The sequence below is a fragment of the Cyclopterus lumpus genome, chromosome 13, assembly GCF_009769545.1.
Source record: "Cyclopterus lumpus isolate fCycLum1 chromosome 13, fCycLum1.pri, whole genome shotgun sequence".
Lineage (NCBI taxonomy): Eukaryota > Metazoa > Chordata > Actinopteri > Perciformes > Cyclopteridae > Cyclopterus > Cyclopterus lumpus.
In genome coordinates this window covers 21,381,796-21,408,313 of record NC_046978.1, presented here as the reverse complement: position 1 = coordinate 21,408,313, position 26,518 = coordinate 21,381,796, and the positions used below count along the sequence as shown (strand labels likewise).

The following is a 26,518-nucleotide window of genomic DNA, read 5'->3' as shown; positions in this document are numbered from 1 at the left end:
TGTCCTGGTGTGAGGTTAGACCATGTCCTGGGTGTGAGGTTAGACCATATCCTGGGTGTGAGGTTAGACCATGTCCTGGGTGTGAGGTTAGACCATGTCCTGGTGTGAGGTTAGACCATGTCCTGGATGTGAGGTTAGACCATGTCCTGGGTGTGAGGTTAGACCATGTCCTGGGTGTGAGGTTAGACCATGTCCTGGGTGTGAGGTTAGACCATGTCCTGATGTGAGGTTAGACCATGTCCTGGATGTGAGGTTAGACCATGTCCTGGGTGTGAGGTTAGACCATGTCCTGGGTGTGAGGTTAGACCATGTCCTGGGTGTGAGGTTAGACCATGTCCTGATGTGAGGTTAGACCATGTCCTGGTGTGAGGTTAGACCATGTCCTGGGTGTGAGGTTAGACCATGTCCTGGGTGTGAGGTTAGACCATGTCCTGGGTGTGAGGTTAGACCATGTCCTGGGTGTGAGGTTAGACCATGTCCTGGGTGTGAGGTTAGACCATGTCCTGGGTGTGAGGTTAGACCATGTCCTGGGTGTGAGGTTAGACCATGTCCTGGGTGTGAGGTTAGACCATGTCCTGGGTGTGAGGTTAGACCATGTCCTGGGTGTGAGGTTAGACCATGTCCTGGGTGTGAGGGTGAGAGGGAGAGAGGATGCGGATGTTGCGCCGGACAGGTGCAGAGTCCGTTGTGGGAGGGTTGTCAGTTCCAAAGAGTGGGAGAGAGTAAGAGATGAAGAAGTGGTCAGAGACAGGAAGTGGAGTTACAGTGAGGTTTGCTGTAGAGCAGTTTCTGGTGAACATATAGTCAAGGTGGTGTCCAGCTTTGTGAGTAGGAGGGGAAGGACTGAGAGAGAGAGCAAAGGAAGACAGTAAGAGTAGCAGGTCACATGACTTCTCTGTCTGGATGTTGAAGTCGCCCAGAAGGATGAGCAGGGGGCCGTTTTCTGGGAAGTTTGATAGGAGGACGTCTAGTTCTTCCAAGAAGTCTCCAAAGGAACCAGGAGGACGGTAGAGAACAACAATAGTTAGATGAACCGGATGAGTAACCGTCACTGCATGAAACTCAAAAGACAGTGGGGTAAATAGTGGAAAACTCCATTTGGGTGAGATGAGTAGACCTGAACCACCACCCCGACCAGAGGGTCTGGGTGTGTGGCTGAAGGAGAAGGCCGAGGAGAGAGCAGCAGGGGTTGATGTGTTGTCTGGTGTGATCCAGGTCTCAGTGAGAGCCAGGAAGTCCAGTGATTGCTTGATAGCGAAGCCAGAAATGAAGTCCGCCTTGCGGTTGGCTGACTGGCAGTTCCAGAGGGATTTTGGTATGTGTGAATGAGTCTGAAGCCTATAGTATCTACAAGTTGATATACACACAGGTATGGCAGGTAAACACATACTCAGCAGTTTTATACTCAGCTATCCCCGAAGACTCCAACAAAAGACTCCTATGTCTTTATCCTCCGAGTCTAGACTCCAAAGCTAAACTGACCCTGCCTGAGCGACCTGTCAGTTACCAGAGGTATCGACGCCTTCAACTTGGATTTCTACCAACAACCCACGAGCATTTAGTCCTATTTAAACTCTCTTTTCTTTTACCTAAATCCCTACCAGTGGACACTTATTCTTATTACGTGTGATCAGGGACAATTTCTGTACAACTATTTCTAAACTACGGGCAGAGGTTTATTCTGCTGTTGACAACTCAATTTAGTTTATTCAATCACAGACAGTCCAACAAAAAGGTTGTCTGCTCACCTGTTCTTGAGGTATCTCTCGTTGATAACTACCAAACACCCGCCGACCCTCAGCTGGGGTCCGGAAAACGGACGTTACAGCTCTTTATCTTTATCAGCTCTTTATCTTACCCAAGTCAAACAACCGATGTTCAGGGTCACCAATTGTAAGCGTGGTTCAGAATTGTCTGCCTGGTAGAACCTTTGGAAGAATTCAGCCAACAACTTCTCTCGTTCTGGTAGATTTATTCTCTGATCACAAGCGAAGTAAAGCGCTGCGATCGCGATCTCAGTGGAGCCCCAACAACTCTTCTCTAGAACCGGAAGTCCGGCAATTACATACACAGATTCCGTCACAGGTTCGTAGGCATCATCCTAACTTCTGATTGGTGCTGAACTATCAAGGAGGGACATAGTTCCATCTCCTCCTCTCTTCTCACAGGACTGAGCCCTGCAAGGCCAGTCCACTTCCTGAGGAGACTAATCTAATAACATGCGTGAGTGTTGTGGTACGAGGCGCGTATCTATTCTCGAGAAGCAGACATTCCCAGACCCACATTTCACCTGCTATGTTATTCTGAACTTGAGTAACCTGACAAAAGCATAACATTATAACAATATAAGCATTTATATTATCATAACCCATAGGCCCCTAGGCCCTGATGACACACAGCTACATGTGAGTCTGTTTATAACCTCTTCTTGTATTAGTCCTGGCCTTCGTCTATGATACATTCACATTAACTGTGCTGCAGGTGTAAAGGAGGTTTCTACAGCTCAGGTGTCCACGCCGTGTCCTGCCGTGTCTTCTGTCTCAGGTGAGGCAGGACGGCGCCCTCGTAAAACGCCTCCAGTTTGGACACCGTCTCCTCCCACAGGTCGGGGTCAAAGGTCACCGGGACGATAGCCGTCTCCTTCAGAGTGAAGACGACCAAGTCGGCCAACCGGAGACCCGTCACCGCCAACTGGACCTGGATCTGTGTGTAGTAGCTGTGGGACGTCTTCAGGCGGTAGGACGGGGACTGAGAACATGAGAGACAGACGGAGAGAGGACATGAGAGACAGACGGGGAGAGGACATGAGAGACAGACGGGGAGAGGACATGAGAGACAGACGGGGAGAGGACATGAGAGACAGACGGGGAGAGGACATGAGAGACAGACAGGGAGAGGACGTTAGAGACAGACAGGGAGAGGACATGAGAGACAGACAGGGAGAGGACATGAGAGACAGACGGGGAGAGGACATGAGAGACAGACGGGGAGAGGACATGAGAGACAGACGGAGAGAGGACATGAGAGACAGACGGGGAGAGGACATGAGAGACAGACGGGGAGAGGACATGAGAGACAGACAGGGAGAGGACGTTAGAGACAGACAGGGAGAGGACATGAGAGACAGACAGGGAGAGGACATGAGAGACAGACGGGGAGAGGACATGAGAGACAGACGGGGAGAGGACATGAGAGACAGACGGGGAGAGGACATGAGAGACAGACGGGGAGAGGACGTTAGAGACAGACGGGGAGAGGACATGAGAGACAGACGGGGAGAGGACATGAGAGACAGACAGGGAGAGGACATGAGAGACAGACGGGGAGAGGACATGAGAGACAGACAGGGAGAGGACGTTAGAGACAGACGGGGAGAGGACATGAGAGACAGACGGGGAGAGGACATGAGAGACAGACGGGGAGAGGACATGAGAGACAGACGGGGAGAGGACATGAGAGACAGACGGGGAGAGGACGTTAGAGACAGACAGGGAGAGGACATGAGAGACAGACGGGGAGAGGACATGAGAGACAGACAGGGAGAGGACATGAGAGACAGACAGGGAGAGGACATGAGAGACAGACGGGGAGAGGACATGAGAGACAGACGGGGAGAGGACATAAGAGACAGACAGGGAGAGGATGTTAGAGACAGACAGGGAGAGGACGTTAGAGACAGACAGGGAGAGGACATGAGAGACAGACGGGGAGAGGACATGAGAGACAGACGGAGAGAGGACATGAGAGACAGACAGGGAGAGGACGTTAGAGACAGACGGGGAGAGGACATGAGAGACAAACGGGGAGAGGACATGAGAGACAGACGGGGAGAGGACATGAGAGACAGACAGGGAGAGGACATGAGAGACAGACAGGGAGAGGACATGAGAGACAGACGGGGAGAGGACATGAGAGACAGACAGGGAGAGGACATGAGAGACAGACAGGGAGAGGACATGAGAGACAGACAGGGAGAGGACTTTGGACCACATAAAGAGGACTCGTTACCGTTCCCGGCTCCCGGCGGTCCTTGTCCTGTAACTCCAAACAGAAGGCGCGGTCGTCCCTGCAGGCGTCCTCCACCCGTCTGTCTCTGTGTTTGTAGGGACACTTCACCTCCAGGCAGAGCAGCCATTGGCTGGTCCGGTTGTCCGTCACAATGCCGTCAGGACTCGCAGCCAACCAGGACCGCCGAGCGTCGATGAACAGCCCGCAGTCCTGGACCGAGACGGGCCGACCCAGCGCCGCGCTCTTCATCCTCTGTGGGGGACGACATAATCATCATCACCACCTTCTTCTTCATCACCATCATTTTCTTCATCATCATCATCATCATCTGAACTGTACCTGGTAGCTGCAGACCGCCTGGGCCTCCATCTGGATCCCCCAGGACATGGCTCTGGTCTGGACTCTTCGGCCCTCCCCTGTGGAGTCACAGAATGTCTTAATGTATTCACCTGTTCTCATCTTTAATCTGTTGTTCTTTGTGTGAGGTGTAGGGGCGTGGCCATGCGGCTCGAGGCGTGGTCTACCTGTGATGTCAGACAGGTAGGAGCTGGGCGGGGTCCTGGTCTTGCCGTTAACGAAGCGGCAGTGAGCGATGCGGTGAGCCACGGAGGCCGTGATCCGGTTCTTCCTCCAGGTGAACCAGTCCTGGTTGGCACTCTGTCCGCGGGTCAGAACCTCAACTTCCTCCACAACACGCCTGTCTAACGGGACCCCCAAACCCAGAGGGACCTGCTCCGGTCTGGGAAGGGCTCTGTCAGGGTCTGGATCTGAAGCGGTTCTCTGAAGCGGTTTCTGAGCGCCCTGTTTTTGTCCTCCATCTGGTCGTGATCTCACAGCCGGACCTGGGTTAACCTGCAGGGTCTTGTCTGCATCCTGGTTCTTTTGGACCGTCTTACTGCCGGTCCCGGTCTGAGGGGGGCGCACAGCAGCAGGTCTGGTCTTCTGGGCTTGACGCGGTCTGGGTTTGGCACCAGGTGTCGGGGTCTGGATGCTTGGGTGATATCTGACCTTTGGGATGACAGTTTTCTGGTTCTGGTCTTGGACCTGGTTTGTGTTCTGTTTCTGCATCTTCATGTGGTCTACATTAGGACCGGAATCAGGGCAGAAACGGGTTTACGAATAATAATAAAATACTTTTAAAGTCCCGGTTTCACAGAGAGATAGTAAATAATCAATATACAGGAATATTTATGTTATTGTGAATTAATGCTCTTTGCAAAACAAAATGTTATTTTATTTTGAAAAGCTACACATTCCGGAAGTTGCTTCTTGTTATTTCCGCTCTAAATCCGGAGTAAACCGGTGAGAATGACCCTTCTGACCAACAGACCTCAGGTCAGCTGTCGGGAGCGCCTCAGATATTCGGCATTAATCTCGTTATTGGCGCAGCTGACCCCGGTGCTGCTCTTCTGTCACGTGACCCGGAAGTAAAAGTATTTATGAACGTAGTTGACCGGAGGACCCTTAAACCGACCCGTTTATGAACGGAGGGTAGCGCGTGCCTTCTAATAAGCAGCTTTAACGTGTTTTTATAGAATGTAATAACTGTAAATATGTGTTTGATTAGAGAGAAGCGGAGAGGATCTTACCCGCACGCGCACTCAAAGTCGTGAGCGAGAAGCGAAACTCGTTGTCCCGTGACACGCGGCGCATGCGCGTGAACGTCCCTCCCCGTCAGGTTTACGATATTCACAATAAGTGTTTCCCGATATTGACTTAATAAAAGTAACTGTTATGTTACCAATGACCTGTTAGTACACAGGTTTTAAATAAAGTTTCTCAGTGACGTCATCTATAATCATGAACTGAGGTGTATTGATCTAGACTTTGTAATTCTATTATTATTATTGTGGTGAATGTGATGAAAACTGGTCTAACAATATTGTTCCTTTAGTTATTGGTAAGTTGTAAAGTTGTATTTAAATAACATCTATCCTAAAAACAGAAAACACATTATAATAGAACAATAAACAATGAACAATATAACAATCCTAATAACGTTTATTATATTATTATAAGATATAAAAACACCAGTCTGTAAAATCTACTAAGTTATTAAATTAGGTTTATGCAGAAATGGAGCTGGAGCATGGACCTTTCAAAGAGGGGACAGTCGGTAATATAGTATATAATTATGTCTCGTTACAGGGCCGGTCCTGAAGGGTCATGATCTCTCAGGTGGGCCCCGGTCTGTTCCTCAGTGGTCTGGAGTCGGCCCTGAACCTCAGCGTCCTCTCCTGCAGGAACATCACGCTCATCGTCAACGCCAGTGGTCTGGAGGACGTGGTCTACCCACAGCTGGACGGCCTGCGGGTCCTCCACGTGCCCGTCCAGGATCAACCTCACGCCCCCCTGAGACACTACTTTGACCCGGTGGGTGAGCGGATCCACCAGAACCAGACGGGGAGGACTCTGGTCCACTGCAGTGCCGGCCGGAGCCGATCCCCGACTCTGGTCATTGCCTACCTGATGAGGTAGACCCCCCTATTGTCCCAGTGTGGTCCATGTCCACCCCCTTCGTTCCTTCCTTGTCCCCTTCGTTCCCTCCTTGTCCCCTTCGTTCCCTCCTTGTCCCCCCCTCTTGTCCCCTTCGTTCCTTCCTTGTCCCCTTTGTTCCCTCCTTGTCCCCTTCGTTCCCTCCTTGTCCCCTTCGTTCCTTCCTTGTCCCCTTCGTTCCCTCCTTGTCCCCTTCGTTCCTTCCTTGTCCCCCCTCTTGTCCCCTTCGTTCCTTTCTTGTCGTCCCTCTTGTCCCCTTCGTTCCTTCCTTGTCGTCCCTCTTGACCCCTTCGTTTCTTCCTTGTCCCCCCTCTTGTCCCCTTTGTTCCTTCCTTGTCCCCTTCGTTCCCTTCTTGTCCCCCCTCCTTGTCCCCTTCGTTCCTTCCTTGTCGTCCCTCTTGTCCCCTTCGTTCCTTTCTTGTCCCCCCCTCTTGTCCCCTTTGTTCCTTCCTTGTCGTCCCTCTTGTACCCTTCGTTCCTTCCTTGTCGTCCCTCTTGTCCCCTTCGTTCCTTTCTTGTCGTCCCTCTTGTCCCCTTCGTTCATTCCTTGTCCCCTTCGTTCCCTCCTTGTCCCCTTCGTTCCCTTCTTGTCCCCCCTCCTTGTCCCCTTCGTTCCTTCCTTGTCGTCCCTCTTGTCCCCTTCGTTCCTTCCTTGTCGTCCCTCTTGTCCCCTTCGTTCCTTCCTTGTCGTCCCTCTTGACCCCTTCGTTCCTTCCTTGTCCCCCCTCTTGTCCCCTTCGTTCCTTCCTTGTCGTCCCTCTTGTCCCCTTCGTTCCTTTCTTGTCCCCCCCCTCTTGTCCCCTTCGTTCCTTCCTTGTCGTCCCTCTTGTCCCCTTCGTTCCTTCCTTGTCGTCCCTCCTTGTCCCCTTTGTTCCTTTCTTGTCGTCCCTCTTGTCCCCTTCGTTCCTTTCTTGTCGCCCCTCTTGTCCCCTTCGTTCCTTCCTTGTCGTCCCTCTTGTCCCCTTCGTTCCTTTCTTGTCGCCCCTCTTGTACCCTTCGGTCCTTCCTTGTCGTCCCTCTTGTCCCCTTTGTTCCTTCCTTGTCGTCCCTCTTGACCCCTTCGTTCCTTCCTTGTCCCCCCTCTTGTCCCCTTCGTTCCCTCCTTGTCCCCTTCGTTCCCTTCTTGTCCCCCCTCCTTGTCCCCTTCGTTCCTTCCTTGTCGTCCCTCTTGTCCCCTTCGTTCCTTTCTTGTCCCCCCCCTCTTGTCCCCTTTGTTCCTTTCTTGTCGCCCCTCTTGTACCCTTCGTTCCTTCCTTGTCGTCCCTCTTGTCCCCTTTGTTCCTTTCTTGTCGCCCCTCTTGTCCCCTTCGTTCCTTTCTTGTCGCCCCTCTTGTCCCCTTCGTTCCTTCCTTGTCGTCCCTCTTGTCCCCTTCGTTCCTTTCTTGTCGCCCCTCTTGTACCCTTCGTTCCTTCCTTGTCGTCCCTCTTGTCCCCTTCGTTCCTTCCTTGTCGTCCCTCTTGACCCCTTCGTTCCTTCCTTGTCCCCCCTCTTGTCCCCTTCGTTCCCTCCTTGTCCCCTTCGTTCCCTTCTTGTCCCCCCTCCTTGTCCCCTTCGTTCCTTCCTTGTCGTCCCTCTTGTCCCCTTCGTTCCTTTCTTGTCCCCCCCCTCTTGTCCCCTTTGTTCCTTTCTTGTCGCCCCTCTTGTACCCTTCGTTCCTTCCTTGTCGTCCCTCTTGTCGTCCCTCTTGTCCCCTTTGTTCCTTTCTTGTCGCCCCTCTTGTCCCCTTCGTTCCTTCCTTGTCGTCCCTCCTTGTCGTCCCTCCTTGTCCCCTTCGTTCCTTCCTTGTCGTCCCTCTTGTCCCCTTCGTTCCTTCCTTGTCGTCCCTCTTGTCCCCTTCGTTCCTTTCTTGTCGCCCCTCTTGTACCCTTCGTTCCTTCCTTGTCGTCCCTCTTGTCCCCTTCGTTCCTTCCTTGTCGTCCCTCTTGACCCCTTCATTCCTTCCTTGTCCCCCCTCTTGTCCCCTTCGTTCCCTCCTTGTCCCCTTCGTTCCCTTCTTGTCCCCCCTCCTTGTCCCCTTCGTTCCTTCCTTGTCGTCCCTCTTGTCCCCTTCGTTCCTTTCTTGTCCCCCCCCTCTTGTCCCCTTTGTTCCTTTCTTGTCGCCCCTCTTGTACCCTTCGTTCCTTCCTTGTCGTCCCTCTTGTCGTCCCTCTTGTCCCCTTTGTTCCTTTCTTGTCGCCCCTCTTGTCCCCTTCGTTCCTTCCTTGTCGTCCCTCCTTGTCCCCTTCGCTCCTTCCTTGTCGTCCCTCTTGTCCCCTTCGTTCCTTCCTTGTCGTCCCTCTTGTCCCCTTCGTTCCTTCCTTGTCGTCCCTCTTGTCCCCTTCGTTCCTTTCTTGTCGCCCCTCTTGTACCCTTCGTTCCTTCCTTGTCGTCCCTCTTGTCCCCTTCGTTCCTTCCTTGTCGTCCCTCTTGACCCCTTCGTTCCTTCCTTGTCCCCCCTCTTGTCCCCTTCGTTCCCTCCTTGTCCCCTTCGTTCCCTTCTTGTCCCCCCTCCTTGTCCCCTTCGTTCCTTCCTTGTCGTCCCTCTTGTCCCCTTCGTTCCTTTCTTGTCCCCCCCCTCTTGTCCCCTTTGTTCCTTTCTTGTCGCCCCTCTTGTCCCCTTCGTTCCTTCCTTGTCGTCCCTCCTTGTCGTCCCTCCTTGTCCCCTTCGTTCCTTCCTTGTCGTCCCTCTTGTCCCCTTCGTTCCTTCCTTGTCGTCCCTCTTGTCCCCTTCGTTCCTTCCTTGTCGTCCCTCTTGTCCCCTTCGTTCCTTTCTTGTCGCCCCTCTTGTCCCCTTCGTTCCTTCCTTGTCGTCCCTCTTGTCCCCTTCGTTCCTTCCTTGTCCCCCCTCTTGTACCCTTCGTTCCTTTCTTGTCCCCCCCTCTTGTCCCCTTCGTTCCTTCCTTGTCGTCCCTCTTGTCCCCTTCGTTCCTTCCTTGTCGTCCCTCTTGTCCCCTTCGTTCCTTCCTTGTCGTCCCTCTTGTCCCCTTCGTTCCTTCCTTGTCCCCCCTCTTGTACCCTTCGTTCCTTTCTTGTCCCCCCCTCTTGTCCCCTTCGTTCCTTCCTTGTCGCCCCTCTTGTCCCCTTCGTTCCTTCCTTGTCGTCCCTCTTGTCCCCTTCGTTCCTTCCTTGTCGTCCCTCTTGTCCCCTTCGTTCCTTCCTTGTCCCCCCTCTTGTCCCCTTTGTTCATTCCTTGTAGTCCCTCTTGTACCCTTCGTTCCTTCCTTGTCATCCCTCTTGTACCCTTCGTTCCTTCCTTGTCCCCCCTCTTGTCCCCTTCGTTCCTTCCTTGTCCCCCCTCTTGTCCCCTTCGTTCCTTCCTTGTCCCCCCTCTTGTCCCCTTTGTTCATTCCTTGTAGTCCCTCTTGTCCCCTTCGTTCCTTCCTTGTCGTCCCTCTTGTCCCCTTCGTTCCTTCCTTGTCCCCCCTCTTGTACCCTTTGTTCCTTCCTTGTCGTCCCTCTTGTACCCTTCGTTCCTTCCTTGTCCCCCCTCTTGTCCCCTTCGTTCCTTCCTTGTCCCCCCTCTTGTCCCCTTTGTTCATTCCTTGTAGTCCCTCTTGTCCCCTTCGTTCCTTCCTTGTCGTCCCTCTTGTCCCCTTCAGTATTTGTACCTTGTAGTACAGGTGGTCTTAGTGAGATACAGGATCTGGTGGTCTCTGTGTTTGCAGGTTTGAAGGCCTCAGCCTCCGGCGGGCTCATGAAGTGGTTCTGGATCAGCGTCCCTTCATCAGACCCAACGCTGGTTTCTGGAGGCAGCTGATGGACTACGAGAGGACGCTGTTCGGCAGGACCACCATGAGGATGGCGAGGACGTCTGGCGGCCTCCTGCCCGAGACCTGCGGGACTCTGAGGACCCTGCAGGACCCGGAACCAGATTACTGCATCAACGTCTAGTGGATCCGGTTTCAGTGTTCAGAGAAGACTTTTAAACGCGTTTCTCTTTATTATTAAAGCTTTTGTCTCTCTTCATGTCTCACTTCCCCTCACTTCCCGTCTTACCATGTCTCACTTCCTGTCTCGTCAAGTCTCACTTCTCGTCTTACAATGTCTCACTTCCTGTCTCGTCAAGTCTCACTTCTCGTCTTACCATGTCTCACTTCCTGTCTCGTCAAGTCTCACTTCTCGTGTTACCATGTCTCACTTCCTGTCTCGTCAAGTCTCACTTCTCGTCTTACCATGTCTCACTTCCTGTCTCGTCAAGTCTCACTTCTCGTCTTACAATGTCTCACTTCCTGTCTCGTCAAGTCTCACTTCTCGTCTTACCATGTCTCACTTCCCGTCTTCATGTCTCACTTCCTGTCTCGTCAAGTCTCACTTCCCGTCTTCATGTCTCACTTCCTGTCTCGTCAAGTCTCACCATGTCTCACTTCTCGTCAAGTCTCACCATGTCTCACTTCTCGTCTTACCATGTCTCACTTCTCGTCATACCATGTCTCACTTCTCGTCTTACCATGTCTCACTTCCACTCTCTTCATGTCTCACTTCCTGTCTGTGGCTCAGACCTTAAGGTTAAAGAGATAGTGGTTCTGAAGACCAGAACCAGAAGGACCCTTTAAAACCAACAGACCACCTCAGTAAAAAGACAAAGTAAAGTTTATTGTGATGTCATCGGATCACATAATCAGCATCCATCAGTTCAGTCCTGATAATAAAAAAAAGGGTGGTGGGGCTGGACCTGGTCTCAGTACTGGAAGCTTCTCTTGGTCTGGATGTCATCCAGGATCTGCTGCAGCTCCTCGTCTTCAAACCGACCCTCCAGACTGAAAACACAGGAAGGAAACAGGTTTATTGATCCCGGTCCGGTCCCGGTCTGTTGCGATGCGGGTCAGACTCACCTGGGGATCAGGGCTTTGGCCTCCTCTGCAGCTTCGGGACACAGATTGGCTAAACTGGCCAACTCGAACTTATGGAGCTTCTTCTGCAGCAGGAGACTGAAACAGAGGGGGGTCCGGATTAGATCCGGGTCGGATCACGGGAGCCTCGGGGGTTCGATCCGGGTCCTCACCTGCGCACGGCAGTGATGGTCTCCCGGTTCTTGAAGCGGCTGAACCTGGCGGTGTAGTTGAGGGTCTTCATGAAGACCTCGGACAGCTCCTGCTCGTCCTCGGCGCTCTCGTTCTGCTGCTTGCGGTGCTCCAGCAGCATGTGCACCTCGGAGTTCAGCAGCGTCTCCGAGCTCTCGAACTCTAGGCCAATCAGAGCGCGGCGGCGGCCATGTTTGTAGTTTCACTCGTTTAAACACTGGAGGTCTGACTAATAGGTGTGTTAATACTACAGTAAAGGTCCTAGTACCACAGTGTGTTAATACTACAGTAAAGGTACTAGTACCACAGTGTGTTAATACTACAGTAAAGGTACTAGTACCACAGTGTTTTAATACTACAGTAAAGGTACTAGTACCACAGTGTTTTAATACTACAGTAAAGGTCCTAGTACCACAGTGTTTTAATACTACAGTAAAGGTACTAATATCAGTGTTTTAATACTACAGTAAAAGGTACTAATATCAGTGTTTTAATACTACAGTAAAGGTACTAGTACCACAGTGTGTTAATACTACAGTAAAGGTACTAATATCAGTGTTTTAATACTACAGTAAAGGTACTAGTACCACAGTGTTTTAATACTACAGTAAAGGTACTAGTACCACAGTGTTTTAATACTACAGTAAAGGTACTAATATCAGTGTTTTAATACTACAGTAAAGGTACTAGTACCACAGTGTTTTAATACTACAGTAAAGGTACTAGTACTACAGTGTGTTAATACTACAGTAAAGGTACTAGTACTACAGTGTGTTAATACTACAGTAAAGGTACTAATATCAGTGTTTTAATACTACAGTAAAGGTACTAGTACCACAGTGTTTTAATACTACAGTAAAGGTACTAGTACCACAGTGTTTTAATACTACAGTAAAGGTACTAGTACCACAGTGTTTTAATACTACAGTAAAGGTACTAATATCAGTGTTTTAATACTACAGTAAAGGTACTAGTACCACAGTGTGTTAATACTACAGTAAAGGTACTAGTACCACAGTGTTTTAATACTACAGTAAAGGTACTAGTACCACAGTGTTTTAATACTACAGTAAAGGTACTAGTACTACAGTGTGTTAATACTACAGTAAAGGTACTAATATCAGTGTTTTAATACTACAGTAAAGGTACTAGTACCACAGTGTTTTAATACTACAGTAAAGGTCCTAGTACCACAGTGTTTTAATACTACAGTAAAGGTACTAATATCAGTGTTTTAATACTACAGTAAAAGGTACTAATATCAGTGTTTTAATACTACAGTAAAGGTACTAGTACCACAGTGTGTTAATACTACAGTAAAGGTACTAATATCAGTGTTTTAATACTACAGTAAAGGTACTAGTACCACAGTGTTTTAATACTACAGTAAAGGTACTAGTACCACAGTGTTTTAATACTACAGTAAAGGTACTAATATCAGTGTTTTAATACTACAGTAAAGGTACTAGTACCACAGTGTTTTAATACTACAGTAAAGGTACTAGTACTACAGTGTGTTAATACTACAGTAAAGGTACTAGTACTACAGTGTGTTAATACTACAGTAAAGGTACTAATATCAGTGTTTTAATACTACAGTAAAGGTACTAGTACCACAGTGTTTTAATACTACAGTAAAGGTACTAGTACCACAGTGTTTTAATACTACAGTAAAGGTACTAGTACCACAGTGTTTTAATACTACAGTAAAGGTACTAATATCAGTGTTTTAATACTACAGTAAAGGTACTAGTACCACAGTGTGTTAATACTACAGTAAAGGTACTAGTACCACAGTGTTTTAATACTACAGTAAAGGTACTAGTACCACAGTGTTTTAATACTACAGTAAAGGTACTAGTACTACAGTGTGTTAATACTACAGTAAAGGTACTAATATCAGTGTTTTAATACTACAGTAAAGGTACTAATATCAGTGTTTTAATACTACAGTAAAAGGTACTAGTACCACAGTGTTTTAATACTACAGTAAAGGTACTAGTACTACAGTGTGTTAATACTACAGTAAAGGTACTAATATCAGTGTTTTAATACTACAGTAAAGGTACTAGTACCACAGTGTTTTAATACTACAGTAAAGGTACTAGTACCACAGTGTTTTAATACTACAGTAAAGGTACTAATATCAGTGTTTTAATACTACAGTAAAGGTACTAGTACTACAGTGTGTTAATACTACAGTAAAGGTACTAATATCAGTGTTTTAATACTACAGTAAAGGTACTAATATCAGTGTTTTAATACTACAGTAAAGGTACTAATATCAGTGTTTTAATACTACAGTAAAGGTACTAGTACTACAGTGTGTTAATACTACAGTAAAGGTACTAATATCAGTGTTTTAATACTACAGTAAAGGTACTAGTACCACAGTGTTTTAATACTACAGTAAAGGTACTAGTACCACAGTGTGTTAATACTACAGTAAAGGTACTAGTACCACAGTGTGTTAATACTACAGTAAAGGTACTAGTACCACAGTGTTTTAATACTACAGTAAAGGTACTAGTACCACAGTGTGTTAATACTACAGTAAAGGTACTAGTACCACAGTGTTTTAATACTACAGTAAAGGTACTAGTACCACAGTGTTTTAATACTACAGTAAAGGTACTAATATCAGTGTTTTAATACTACAGTAAAGGTACTAGTACCACAGTGTGTTAATACTACAGTAAAGGTACTAATATCAGTGTTTTAATACTACAGTAAAGGTACTAGTACCACAGTGTGTTAATACTACAGTAAAGGTACTAGTACCACAGTGTGTTAATACTACAGTAAAGGTACTAATATCAGTGTTTTAATACTACAGTAAAGGTACTAATATCAGTGTGTTAATACTACAGTAAAGGTACTAGTACCACAGTGTGTTAATACTACAGTAAAGGTACTTCTACTACAGTAAAGGTACTAGTACTACAGTAAAGGTACTAATATCAGTGTTTTAATACTACAGTAAAGGTACTAGTACCACAGTGTGTTAATACTACAGTAAAGGTACTAATATCAGTGTTTTAATACTACAGTAAAGGTACTAGTACCACAGTGTTTTAATACTACAGTAAAGGTACTAGTACCACAGTGTTTTAATACTACAGTAAAGGTACTAATATCAGTGTGTTAATACTACAGTAAAGGTACTAGTACCACAGTGTGTTAATACTACAGTAAAGGTACTAATATCAGTGTTTTAATACTACAGTAAAGGTACTAGTACCACAGTGTGTTAATACTACAGTAAAGGTACTAATATCAGTGTTTTAATACTACAGTAAAGGTACTAGTACCACAGTGTGTTAATACTACAGTAAAGGTACTAGTACCACAGTGTTTTAATACTACAGTAAAGGTCCTAGTACCACAGTGTTTTAATACTACAGTAAAGGTACTAATATCAGTGTTTTAATACTACAGTAAAGGTACTAATACCAGTGTTTATATATATATATATTTATATATTTTAATACCTTTAGGAAACAGGAGCTGTGACGCGTCTTCTTCTACGTCACCAACCGCCGCCGCGCTTCCCGCCGCCATGACGTCACTCCACCGGCTAACGGCGGACCGTCTTCTCTCGAGCAGCAGCTGCCGGTACCGGAGCAGGAACTCAGTCTCCGGTTACCGAGGGGGACAATGTGGATCAGATGAACCCGGACCCGGTTTCAACTCGGCGTTTTTCACGCTGCAGCCTCACACAAACACTTCCGGTCCTGAAACCAAGCACATCCGCTCCGAAGTTGTCCTCCATCAAAATATAAGCAGCAGCCCACAGTGCCCTCTGGTGGCCATTACATGTTACTCCACCTCATGTTGTACTTCATGGTAATACTAGTCTATAAATACTGTTACACACAGTATACACATGGAAATATACCTGGTGATATACCCGCAATGAAGACAGAATACTATTGATGTACTTCTCACTACATTATTGTACTTTTCACTGCACAACATTTTAATGTTAACTTTGTTAAAGTATGAACATTAGATTTAATACTATATTTACATGTTGCTAGTAATATATACTTCAATACTTTTGTGTTACATGTGGTGTTTTATTGAGGACACTTCAAGTCTATCACAGCGACTAAAAGTCCATAACTAGAGGATTATATATAATAATAAATCTAATCTAAGTTTAGTTTTACTCACAAAAACAGAGTTTGTTTTACAGGCTTTGAACATCCAGATTTACATTACATTATATTACATTACATGTCATTTAGCTGACGCTTTTATCCAAAGTGACTTACAATAAGTGCATTAAACCGTGAGTCCAAACTCAGAACAACAAGAATCAAGAAAGTACAATTTAGTCAATAACGTTAAACTACAAAGTACTATCAGTAAGAGACATTTAAGTGCTACTAAAGTGCTAAACTACAAAGTGCTATCAGTAAGAGACATTTAAGTGCTACTAAAGTGTTAAACTACAAAGTTCTATCAGTAAGAGACATTTAAGTGCTACTAAAGTGCTACTACGGCTCTACCTTCCCTATTCAAGGTGTAGTCACTAAGATGTGTTTTTAGTCTGTAGAGACTTCCTGTCCTGATGTCAATGGGGAGCTCGTTCCACCAATGAGGAGCCAGCACAGCAAACAGTCGGGACTTTGAGTGTTTAGCTCGAAGTGACGGAGCTACAAGCTGATTGGTGGAGGTTAGACCATGTCCTGGTGTGAGGTTAGACCATGTCCTGGGTGTGAGGTTAGACCATGTCCTGGGTGTGAGGTTAGACCATGTCCTGGTGTGAGGTTAGACCATGTCCTGGATGTGAGGTTAGACCATGTCCTGGTGTGAGGTTAGACCATGTCCTGGGTGTGAGGTTAGACCATGTCCTGGTGTGAGGTTAGACCATGTCCTGGATGTGAGGTTAGACCATGTCCTGGTGTGAGGTTAGACCATGTCCTGGATGTGAGGTTAGACCATGTCCTGGGTGTGAGGTTAGACCATGTCCTGGATGTGAGGTTAGACCATGTCCTGGGTGTGAGGTTAGACCATGTCCTGGTGTGAGGTTAGACCATGTCCTGGATGTGAGGTTAGACCATGTCCTGGGTGTGAGGTTAGACCATGTCCTGGGTGTGAGGTTAGACCATGTCCTGGGTGTGAGGTTAGACCATGTCCTGGGTGTGAGGTTAGACCATGTCCTGGATGTGAGGTTAGACCATGTCCTGGGTGTGAGGTTAGACCATGTCCTGGGTGTGAGGTTAGACCATGTCCTGGATGTAGACCGGACCCGATCTGTTCGCAGCACGGTACGCAACTATGTTGAATGTCAAGATGTTGCTCACTAGATATAAATATCGCAAGTTTATCACAACAATACATAATATAGTGGATGGAAGATAAATAAAATATTCCTCAGATGGAAAAACTCTGCGTTGGCCGGGAATCGAACCCGGGTCAACTGCTTGGAAGGCAGCTATGCTCACCACTATACCACCAACGCTATCGACGTGCTAGCTAACATATAGAGAGATCCACGAGATCTTAGTGAAGACACGTGGAACACAGACCATCTACAATAACAGACATACCGAGGACAGAGAGGACACGAGGACAGAGAGGACACACAGAGGGGACACAAGGACAGAGAGGACACACAGAGGGGACACAAGGACAGAGAGGACACGAGGACAGAGAGGACACACAGAGAGGACACAAGGACAGAGAGGACACACAGAGAGGACACAAGGACAGAGAGGACACACAGAGGGGACACAAGGACAGAGAGGACACACAGAGGGGACACAAGGACAGAGAGGACACACAGAGGGGACACAAGGACAGAGAGGACACGAGGACAGAGAGGACACACAGAGAGGACACAAGGACAGAGAGGACACACAGAGAGGACACAAGGACAGAGAGGACACACAGAGGGGACACAAGGACAGAGAGGACACGAGGACAGAGAGGACACACAGAGAGGACACGAGGACAGAGAGGACACACAGAGGGGACACGAGGACACGAGGCCAGAGGGGACACAAGGACAGAGAGGACACGAGGACAGAGAGGACACAAGGACAGAGAGGACACGAGGCCAGAGGGGACACAAGGACAGAGAGGACACAAGGACAGAGAGGACACACAGAGGGGACACGAGGACAGAGAGGACACAAGGCCAGAGGGGACACAAGGACAGAGAGGACACAAGGACAGAGAGGACACAAGGACAGAGGGGACACGAGGCCAGAGGGGACACAAGGACAGAGAGGACACAAGGACAGAGAGGACACACAGAGGGGACACGAGGACAGAGAGGACACACAGAGGGGACACAAGGACAGAGAGGACACAAGGACAGAGAGGACACACAGAGGGGACACAAGGACAGAGAGGACACGAGGCCAGAGGGGACACAAGGACAGAGGGGACACAAGGACAGAGGGGACACGAGGACAGAGAGGACACAAGGACAGAGGGGACACAAGGACAGAGGGGACACAAGGACAGAGGGGACACGAGGACAGAGAGGACACGAGGCCAGAGGGGACACAAGGACAGAGAGGACACGAGGCCAGAGGGGACACGAGGACAGAGAGGACACGAGGCCAGAGGGGACACAAGGACAGAGAGGACACGAGGCCAGAGGGGACACAAGGACAGAGAGGACACGAGGCCAGAGGGGACACAAGGACAGAGAGGACACGAGGCCAGAGGGGACACAAGGACAGAGAGGACACGAGGACAGAGAGGACACGAGGCCAGAGGGGACACAAGGACAGAGAGGACACGAGGCCAGAGGGGACACGAGGACAGAGAGGACACGAGGCCAGAGGGGACACAAGGACAGAGAGGACACGAGGCCAGAGGGGACACAAGGACAGAGAGGACACGAGGCCAGAGGGGACACAAGGACAGAGAGGACACGAGGCCAGAGGGGACACAAGGACAGAGAGGACACGAGGCCAGAGGGGACACAAGGACAGAGAGGACACAAGGACAGAGGGGACACAAGGACAGAGAGGACACAAGGCCAGAGGGGACACAAGGACAGAGAGGACATGAGGGGACACAAGGACAGAGAGGACACGAGGACACAAGGACAGAGAGGACACGAGGCCAGAGGGGACACAAGGACAGAGAGGACACAAGGACAGAGAGGACAGAGGGGACACAAGGACAGAGAGGACACAAGGACAGAGAGGACACGAGGCCAGAGGGGACACAAGGACAGAGAGGACACGAGGACATGAGGGGACACAAGGACAGAGAGGACACAAGGCCAGAGGGGACACAAGGACAGAGAGGACACAAGGACAGAGAGGACACAAGGACAGAGAGGACACGAGGCCAGAGGGGACACAAGGACAGAGAGGACACAAGGACAGAGAGGACACGAGGCCAGAGGGGACACAAGGACAGAGAGGACACGAGGACAGAGGGGACACAAGGACAGAGAGGACACGAGGACATGAGGGGACACAAGGACAGAGAGGACACAAGGCCAGAGGGGACACAAGGACAGAGAGGACACGAGGCCAGAGGGGACACAAGGACAGAGAGGACACGAGGACAGAGGGGACACAAGGACAGAGAGGACACGAGGCCAGAGGGGACACAAGGACAGAGAGGACACAAGGACAGAGGGGACACAAGGACAGAGAGGACACGAGGCCAGAGGGGACACAAGGACAGAGAGGACACAAGGACATGAGGGGACACAAGGACAGAGAGGACACGAGGACATGAGGGGACAATAGGGAAGGTAGAGCCGTAGTAGCACTTTAGCAGCACTTAAATGTCTCTTACTGATAGAACTTTGTAGTTTAACTTTATTGAAGAAATTGTACTTTCTTGATTCTTGTTGTTCTGAGTTTGGACTCATGGTTTAATGCACTTATTGTAAGTCACTTTGGATAAAAGCGTCAGCTAAATGACATGTAATGTAATGTGATGTAATGTAATGTAATATATATTTCCTATTATTTCCTATTTATTTCATAATATTTCATATTATTTGTTCATCAACAACATGAAGTTCATCTTCTCACCCAAATGCTGCTGTGTCACCTGTGGTAACCATGGGGACAGCCGAGCGTCCTCCCATCATGCATTGCGTGAGAGCTAATTGGCATGTTTGGAGAAGCTGGTTGGAGCCTCCAGAGCGTCCAAGTGTCCACAGAGTCATCTGGGGTTCGACCTTGTGTTGCTTTCAGATGGAAATAAGAAGCTCCTCCGGGACTCATTAGTCAAACGATACAGTAAACATGACCCTCGTGTCCCCTCAGTCCTCATTCCATTCAATTCTATTCAGTTTATTTTGTATAGCCCAATATCACAAATTACAAATTTGCCTCAGAGGGCTTTACAATCTGTACACATACGACATCCCTGACCTTTGACCTCACATCGAATCAGGAAAAACTCTCAAGAAATAGAAAAAAACCTTTCAGGGTAAAAAAGGTAAGAAACCTTCAGGAGAGCAACAGAGGGGACGAGTAGTGGGGTGACTATGGGTCAGTGGTTAGCATGCCCGTCTTTCAATCAAGAGGTTGGCAGTTCAATCCCCACCCTAGTCGATGTGTCCTTGAGCAAGACACTTAACCCTGCATTGCTCCCCGTAGCTGTGTCTACGGTGTATAATGTAAAGTGTCTTTGAGTATCTAGAAAAGCACTATATAAATTAAATGGATTATTATTATTATTATTAGAGGAGGATCCCTCTCCCCGGATGGACAGAAGCAATAGATGTCATGTGACCAGATGAACAGAGTTACAAACCTGATTCAGCCCTAACTATAAGGACTATTAAAGAGGAAAGTCTTAAGTCTATTCTTGAATGAGGTGACTGTGTCTGCCTCCAGGACTGAAAGTGGAAGCTGGTTCCATAAAAGATGAGCTTGATAACTGAAGGCTCTTGCTCCCATCCTACTTTTTAGGACTCTAGGAACCACGAGTAGCCCCACATTTAGTGAGCAGCTCTCTAGTGGGGCAATATGGTACTACAAGCTCCTTGTCCACGAGCTGCAGCATTCTGGATCAACTGGAGGGACTAAAGAGACTTATTAGAGCAGCCTGATAATAAGGAGTTGCAGTAATCTAGTCTGGAAGTAACAAACGAGTGAACCAGCTTTTCTGTATCTTTTTGGGACAAGATGTGCCTGATTTTTGAAATGTTATGTCCTTGAGATTTGCTTCACGTGGAGTTAAAGGACAAGTCTCGGTCAAAGATAACTAGAGATTCTTTACAGTGGTGTTGGATGCCAGGGAAATGCCATCTACAGAAACCACATCACCAGATAATTGATCTCTGAGGTGTTCAGGGCCATTAAAATAACTTCAGTTTTGTCTGAGTTTAACATCAGGAAGTTGCAGGTCATCCATGTTTTTATGTCTTTAAGACATTCTTGAATTTTAGCGAGCTGGTTGGTCTCCTCTGGTTTGATCGATAGATATAATTGAGTATCGTCTGCATAGCAATGAAAGTTTATGGAGTGTTTCCTGATAATGTTGCCCAAAGGAAGCATATATATATATCAGCACTAAGGTCTAACAAGACCCGTACAGAGATGAGTCCTTTATCAGCACTAAGGAACTAAGTAATCAATCTACTTCCTGTTTACACCGGCATGACCAATCAACCTGGATAGTCATGCGATAGCCCTTTTCAGGGTTGTTAGTGTGGACGGAGATGTTTTTTGTTTTAAAAACCCGGTTTAAAATGGAAGAGTAGTCGTCCTCCTCCTATGAATCGCCACCTTAACGTGGTGGAGGAGTTTGAGTGTCCGGGGCATCAGCCCCTGGTAGGGTCTCCCAAGGCAAACAGGTCTCGGGGGAGAGCCCAGACTAAGAGCGGTTCAATAAACCCTGATGATAAGCAGCCCACGGACTGAAGCTACCTTGCCCGGACAAGGGAAACCGGGGCACCCTCCCGGAGCCAGACCCAGGAGGGGAGCTCGTCGGCAAAGGTCTGTGTGGCCGGGCTTTCGCCCATGGGGCCCGGTCGGGCTCAGCCCGAAAAAACATCATAGAGCAGCAGTCACCCTGTGGACCCACCACCCGCAGGGAGAATTATCGGGGTCGGGTGCTATGTAGACCGGGCGGCGGGCCAGGCGGGAGACCTGGGCGGGTCGATCGCTGGCGGCATAGACTAGCTCTAGGAACGTGGAACGTCACCTCACTAGCGGGGAAAGAGCCGGAGCTGGTGCAGGAGGTGGAGCGGTACCAGCTAGATATAGTTGGGCTCACCTCCACGCACAGCATGGGCTCTGGAACCAAGCTCCTGGAGAAGGGTTGGACTTTGTCCTTTTCTGGAGTTGCCCCAGGTGAGAAGCGCCGGGCGGGAGTGGGGATACTCACGAGCCCCCGGCTGAGCGCCGCTGTGTTGGAGTTTTCCCCGGGGAACGAGAGGGTCGCCTCCCTGCGCCTACGGGTTGCGGGGAGTAAGGCTCTGACTGTTGTTTGTGCTTATGCACCGAACAGCATTTCGGAGTATCCGGTCTTCTTGGAGTCGGTGGGAGGGGTCCTGGAAAGGGCGCCGCCTGCCGACTCCTGGGAGACTTCAACGCTCACGTGGGCAATGACAGAGAAACCTGGCGGGGCGTGATTGGGAGGAACTGCTTGCCCGATCTGAACCCGAATGGTGTTTTGTTGTTGGACTTCTGTGCTAGCTACAGTTTGTCCATAACGAACATAAGGTGGCTCATAAGTGTACCTGGTACCAGAACACCTTAGGCCGGAGATCAATGATCGACTTTGTAATCGTATCATCTGATCTGAGTTGGATCAGATGGCGGGGGACTCGACTAGAAAGACCTGGCAAGCCCAAACGTGTAGTGAGGGTGAACTGGGAACGTCTGGCAGAGGATCCGGGAGGTCTTCAACTCCCACCTCCGGAAGAACTTCTCACAAATCCCGAGGGAGGCTGGGGACATGGAATCCAAGTGGACCTTGTTCAAAGCCTCTATTGTGGACGCGGCTGCTCGGGGCTGTGGCCGGAAGGTCATCGGTGCCTGTCGTGGCGGCAACCCGAGAACCCGGTGGTGGACACCGGGGGTGAGGGTAGCCGTCAAACTGAAGAAGGAGGCCTTTCGGGCCTGGCTGGCCCAGGGGTCTCCTGAAGCAGCTGACGGGTACCGGCGGGTCAGAAGGGCTGCAGCTGCGATGGTCGCGGAGGCTAAAACTCGGGCATGGGAGGAGTTCGGGGAGGCCATGGAGAAGGACTTTCGGTTGAACTCAAGGAAGTTCTGGCAAACCATCCGACGGCTCAGGAAGGGAAAGCAGGGTCTACCCCAGGCTGAAAGCGCTGGACATTGTTGGGCTATCTTGGTTGACGAACAGTGCGGATTCCGTCCCGGTCGTGGAACAGTGGACCAGCTCTTTACCCTCGCAAGATTACTGGAGGGGTCCTGGGAGTTTGCCCAACCAGTTTACATATGCTTTGTAGACCTGGAGAAGGCTTTCGACCGGGTCCCTCTGGGGTTTTTGTGGGGGGTGCTGCGGGAGTATGGGGTGCCGGACCCGTTGGCACGGGCCATCCGGTCTCTGTACGCCTGCAGTAGGAGCTGTGTTCGTCTCCTCGGTAGTAAGTCAGACACGTTCCCGGTGGGTGTTGGCCTCCGCCAGGGCTGCCCTTTATCACCGGTCCTGTTCGTGACCTTCATGGACAGGATATCTAGGCGCAGCCAGGGGGCGGAGAGGATCCGGTTCGGGAGTCTCGGGATCGCCTCTCTGCTGTTTGCGGATGATGTGGTCCTGTTTGCCTCCTCGGACCGTGACCTCCAGCATTCACTGGGGCGTTTTGCAGCCGAGTGCGAAGCGGCAGGGATGAGAGTTAGCACCTCCAAATCTGAGGCCATGGTGCTCTGCCGGAAACCGACGGATTGTTCCCTCCAGGTGGGGGCAAACTGCCTACCCCAAGCGAAGGAGTTCAAGTATCTCGGGGGGCTTGTTCACGAGTGAGGGTAAGGTGGAGCGGGAGGTCGACAGGCGGATCGGTGCGGCTGCAGCAGTAAAACAGGCGCTGTACCGGTCCGTCTTGGTGAAGAGGGAGCTGAGCCGGAAGGCAAAGCTCTCCATTTACTGGTCGGTCTACGTTCCAACCCTCACCTATGGTCACGAACTCTGGGTCGTGACCGAAAGAACGAGATCTCGGATACAAGCGGCCGAAATGAGCTTCCTCCGTAGGGTGGCCGGGCTCAGCCTTAGAGATAGGGTAAGGAGCTCGGACATCAGGGGGGAGCTCGGAGTCGAGTCGCTGCTCCTTCGTGTCCAAAGGAGTCAGCTGAGGTGGTTCATCTAGTCAGGATGCCTCCTGGACGCCTCCCATTAGAGGTTTTCCGGGCACGTCCAACTGGTAGGAGGCCCCGGGGAAGACCGAGGACACGCTGGAGGGATTATATCTCCCGGCTGGCCTTGGAACGCCTCGGGATCCCCCAGAATGAGCTGGAAAGTGTTGCTGGTGAGAGGGAAGCCTGGGTCGGCCTGCTGAACCTGCTGCCACCGCGACCCGACCCCGGATAAGAGGTCATAATGGATGGATGGAGTAGTCGTGTGGATGCAGCCTTTAGACATCCTAAACCTCACGGGGCAGATGAATGTAAAGTGCTTGTGTATGACGTGACTGAGTGTTGAGTTATAATAATAATAATAATAATGTCAAAATTAAGAAAATAAGGAGAAATATTAAATTATAATCCAAAACGTTTCATCAGCTAAGAACTTCAGAAACATTGTGTTGCCTTTAGGATCCCAGATGTATACCAGAGCTTTTACGACAGCCACTTGTAATGGAGGAGGAGGAGGAGGAGGAGTAGGAGGAGGAGGGGGAGGAGGAAGAGGAGGAGGAGGAGGGGGAGGAGGAGGAGGAGGAGGAGGAGGAGGAGGAGGAGGAGGGGGAGGAGGAGGAGGAAGAGGAGGAGGAGGAAGAGGAAGACGAGGGGGAGGACGAGGAGGAGCAGGAGGAAGCGTCAGGCTAATATCAAAGCCCACATGAACATGAACCCACGTCCAGCTGTGAGCGGGGTGCGTTCCACTATGAACAGCTCTGAGTCCTCGGCCTCCATCAGCTTCACCGTCTACGGCTCTCTCCGTCGGTACAACACCGCTCTGCTCGTTTGTATATCCGTCCTCTACGTCTCCTGTTTGTGTGTTAACCTCTTCCTGGTCCTGGTTATTTGGGTGGAGTCCAGCCTCCACCGGCCGATGTACGTCCTGCTGGTCAACCTGTGTCTGAGCGGCGTGGTGGGCAGCTCCTCCGTGTGCCCTCACGTCATCCAGCAGCTGCTGGCCGACAGACCCCACTACACCCTCTCTGGGTGTCTGACTCAGGTGTTCTTCATCAACGTGTACAGCGGCTGTATATTCTGCATCTTAGCGCTGATGGCCTACGACCGCTACGTCTCCATCTGCAAACCTCTGCTGTACCACTCCATCATGACGGCGGCTCGGGTCCGGCTGCTGCTGCTGCTGGTGTACCTGAGCCTGGGGTCCTCCTCGGCCGTCCAGGTGGTCCTGACCTCCAGACTCCGGCTCTGCAGACACACGGTGGATAAACTGGTGTGCGACAGCCTGGTGGTAGCGAACCTTTCCTGTACGAGCTCTCCGGTGGTCAGTGTGTTCGGTCTGTGCTGCGCCGTCTGTGTGGTGCTGTGCCCCTGTGTGCTGGTCTTGGGGTCCTACCTCCACATCCTGCTGCTGCTCCTCAGGAGCTCCAGGGCGTCGCAGGTGAAAGGCCTGCAGACCTGCACCCCTCACTTAGTGACTTTCATCAACTTCTCCGTGGCCTCTTTCTTCGGGGTCATTTACAACCGGCTGAGTCAGCATGATTCTGAAGCCGGGGTTATTTTCATGTGTGTGAACTTTTTTATCGTCCCTCCGCTGCTGCATCCCATAATTTATGGTATTAAAATGCAGGAGATTCGGCAAAGTGTGAAGAAAATTATGAAACGGAAAATCATTCAAATGTAAGCTCCTGATCCTCTTCTGTTGTGTTGTTTATTGTGGTCACATGACGTCTATTGTTCCACTTCTGTTGTGTTGTTTATTGTGGTCACATGACGTCTATTGATCCTCCTCCATGTGATGAACTAAGAACAGTTTTTTTTCCTCCTTCGTTCTGTTTCATAACACACTGAATGTTCATGTATTCAAGTGCACCAGATAAATACATAAATAAAAGAAGGAAATGTGACTAAAAACTAGAAACTAAAATACAGAATATTTATTTTTTTGTTCAGTGAGTTTGTTTAATAAAAGCATTTTGCAAAGAAATGCTCCATTTATGGTTTAGTGTGTGTGAATGACGGAGTGAATGCTTAGGGAGTGTGTGTTTTTATGTTGAAGCCTATAATGCTTTGAAACGTGTGTTTAATCCCACCTATGCATAATAAACTGCCTGCTTGTTGAAATTAAGCTTTCCGTGAGTTATGGACATAACTTCACCCTGACCTGTATGTTGCTTTAATGTGTTCTAACTTGTTAGATAAAGAACTGTGTTTTAACCAGAGAAGACAGGTAAATAAATATATGACAGAGCCTTCAAAACTAGGGATGAGACCTACGTTATTAACTAAATAGATAAGATATAAATCTGGAGCTGAAGAGGTAGAATAAAAAGGAATAAAAGTTCCGCTGAGAACTGTTAAGTATCATATATATCATATTATATCATTATATCTATATATTTATATATATAAATATATAAATATATAAATATATAAATATATAAATATATATAAATATATAATAAATAATAATAAACAAATAATAGTTGTGGGTCCGGTGTGAGGCTAAGACAGAACCACGTGCACTCTCAGGGTGTTGCAGGTTTGTGTGCTGCAGTGACTGATGACACTGACATACTTATGATTGACCTATCATTATTAATTTAAGACTCCAAGTATAAGCCAAATAAAGTGAGCCTTTACAAAGACATAGACGTAAATTACTCAAAAAAAATGAAAATAATATGACTTATGTTGGGTGTGTTGGGTGTACAAATAGACTTGAGTTGTCTCCACTACAGTCATAAAAAAAAGAGAGA

General features: G+C 49.0%; 4 protein-coding genes and 1 non-coding gene across 9 annotated transcripts; 2 read left to right on the top strand and 3 right to left on the bottom strand.

The window, feature by feature from the left end:
* Positions 1 to 1,955: 1,955 nt before the first annotated feature.
* On the bottom strand, positions 1,956 to 5,698 carry LOC117741445. The gene is made up of 5 exons (XM_034548504.1): positions 5,598 to 5,698; positions 4,533 to 5,087; positions 4,348 to 4,424; positions 4,009 to 4,260; positions 1,956 to 2,748 (listed from the first exon to the last, which is right to left on the bottom strand). Exons 1-5 carry the CDS (start codon positions 5,659 to 5,661, stop codon positions 2,497 to 2,499), a joined length of 1,200 nt encoding a protein of 399 aa, XP_034404395.1. The 5' UTR covers positions 5,662 to 5,698; the 3' UTR covers positions 1,956 to 2,496.
* On the top strand, positions 5,213 to 10,446 carry LOC117741458 (dual specificity protein phosphatase 14-like). 5 transcript variants are annotated; one of them, XM_034548524.1, is made up of 3 exons: positions 5,213 to 5,435; positions 6,157 to 6,482; positions 10,150 to 10,446. In XM_034548524.1, the coding sequence occupies exons 2-3, from the start codon at positions 6,175 to 6,177 to the stop codon at positions 10,373 to 10,375; spliced, it is 534 nt and encodes a 177-aa protein (XP_034404415.1). In that variant the 5' UTR covers positions 5,213 to 5,435; positions 6,157 to 6,174; the 3' UTR covers positions 10,376 to 10,446. The 5 variants fall into 5 exon arrangements, with proteins under 5 accessions (XP_034404415.1, XP_034404414.1, XP_034404413.1 ...); XM_034548523.1 differs by having other exon boundaries at positions 5,213 to 5,908; XM_034548522.1 differs by having other exon boundaries at positions 5,214 to 5,441.
* Positions 10,447 to 11,056: 610 nt separating this feature from the next.
* Positions 11,057 to 15,261, bottom strand: polr2d (polymerase (RNA) II (DNA directed) polypeptide D). Its single transcript, XM_034548527.1, has 4 exons — positions 14,997 to 15,261; positions 11,487 to 11,667; positions 11,317 to 11,412; positions 11,057 to 11,241 (listed from the first exon to the last, which is right to left on the bottom strand). Exons 1-4 carry the CDS (start codon positions 15,064 to 15,066, stop codon positions 11,163 to 11,165), a joined length of 426 nt encoding a protein of 141 aa, XP_034404418.1. The 5' UTR covers positions 15,067 to 15,261; the 3' UTR covers positions 11,057 to 11,162.
* Positions 15,262 to 16,903: 1,642 nt separating this feature from the next.
* trnag-ucc lies at positions 16,904 to 16,975 on the bottom strand. Its single transcript has one exon. It is a non-coding gene; the product is annotated as a tRNA-Gly (tRNA).
* A 7,535-nt stretch (positions 16,976 to 24,510) lies between these two features.
* Positions 24,511 to 25,443, top strand: LOC117741449 (olfactory receptor 2F1). Its single transcript, XM_034548511.1, has one exon. The coding sequence runs from the start codon at positions 24,511 to 24,513 to the stop codon at positions 25,441 to 25,443; it is 933 nt and encodes a 310-aa protein (XP_034404402.1).
* The last annotated feature ends 1,075 nt before the right edge of the window (positions 25,444 to 26,518 follow it).

What these genes read in the sequence shown, in the direction of transcription:
- LOC117741449 (XM_034548511.1), top strand. Translation starts at nt 24,511, where the DNA reads ATGAACAGCTCTGAGTCCTCGGCCTCCATCAGCTTCACCGTCTACGGC.
- LOC117741445 (XM_034548504.1), bottom strand. Translation starts at nt 5,661, where the DNA reads ATGCGCCGCGTGTCACGGGACAACGAGTTTCGCTTCTCGCTCACGACT. An exon ending in GACTTTGAGTGCGCGTGCGG is followed by an intron (nt 5,088 to 5,597) that starts GTAAGATCCTCT and finishes GTCCTAATGTAG; the next exon opens with ACCACATGAAGATGCAGAAA. An exon ending in CTACCTGTCTGACATCACAG is followed by an intron (nt 4,425 to 4,532) that starts GTAGACCACGCC and finishes GTGACTCCACAG; the next exon opens with GGGAGGGCCGAAGAGTCCAG.
- polr2d (XM_034548527.1), bottom strand. Translation starts at nt 15,066, where the DNA reads ATGGCGGCGGGAAGCGCGGCGGCGGTTGGTGACGTAGAAGAAGACGCG. An exon ending in ACAGCTCCTGTTTCCTAAAG is followed by an intron (nt 11,668 to 14,996) that starts GTATTAAAATAT and finishes TGATTGGCCTAG; the next exon opens with AGTTCGAGAGCTCGGAGACG. An exon ending in ACCATCACTGCCGTGCGCAG is followed by an intron (nt 11,413 to 11,486) that starts GTGAGGACCCGG and finishes CCTCTGTTTCAG; the next exon opens with TCTCCTGCTGCAGAAGAAGC.
- LOC117741458 (XM_034548524.1), top strand. Translation starts at nt 6,175, where the DNA reads ATGATCTCTCAGGTGGGCCCCGGTCTGTTCCTCAGTGGTCTGGAGTCG. An exon ending in GTCATTGCCTACCTGATGAG is followed by an intron (nt 6,483 to 10,149) that starts GTAGACCCCCCT and finishes CTGTGTTTGCAG; the next exon opens with GTTTGAAGGCCTCAGCCTCC.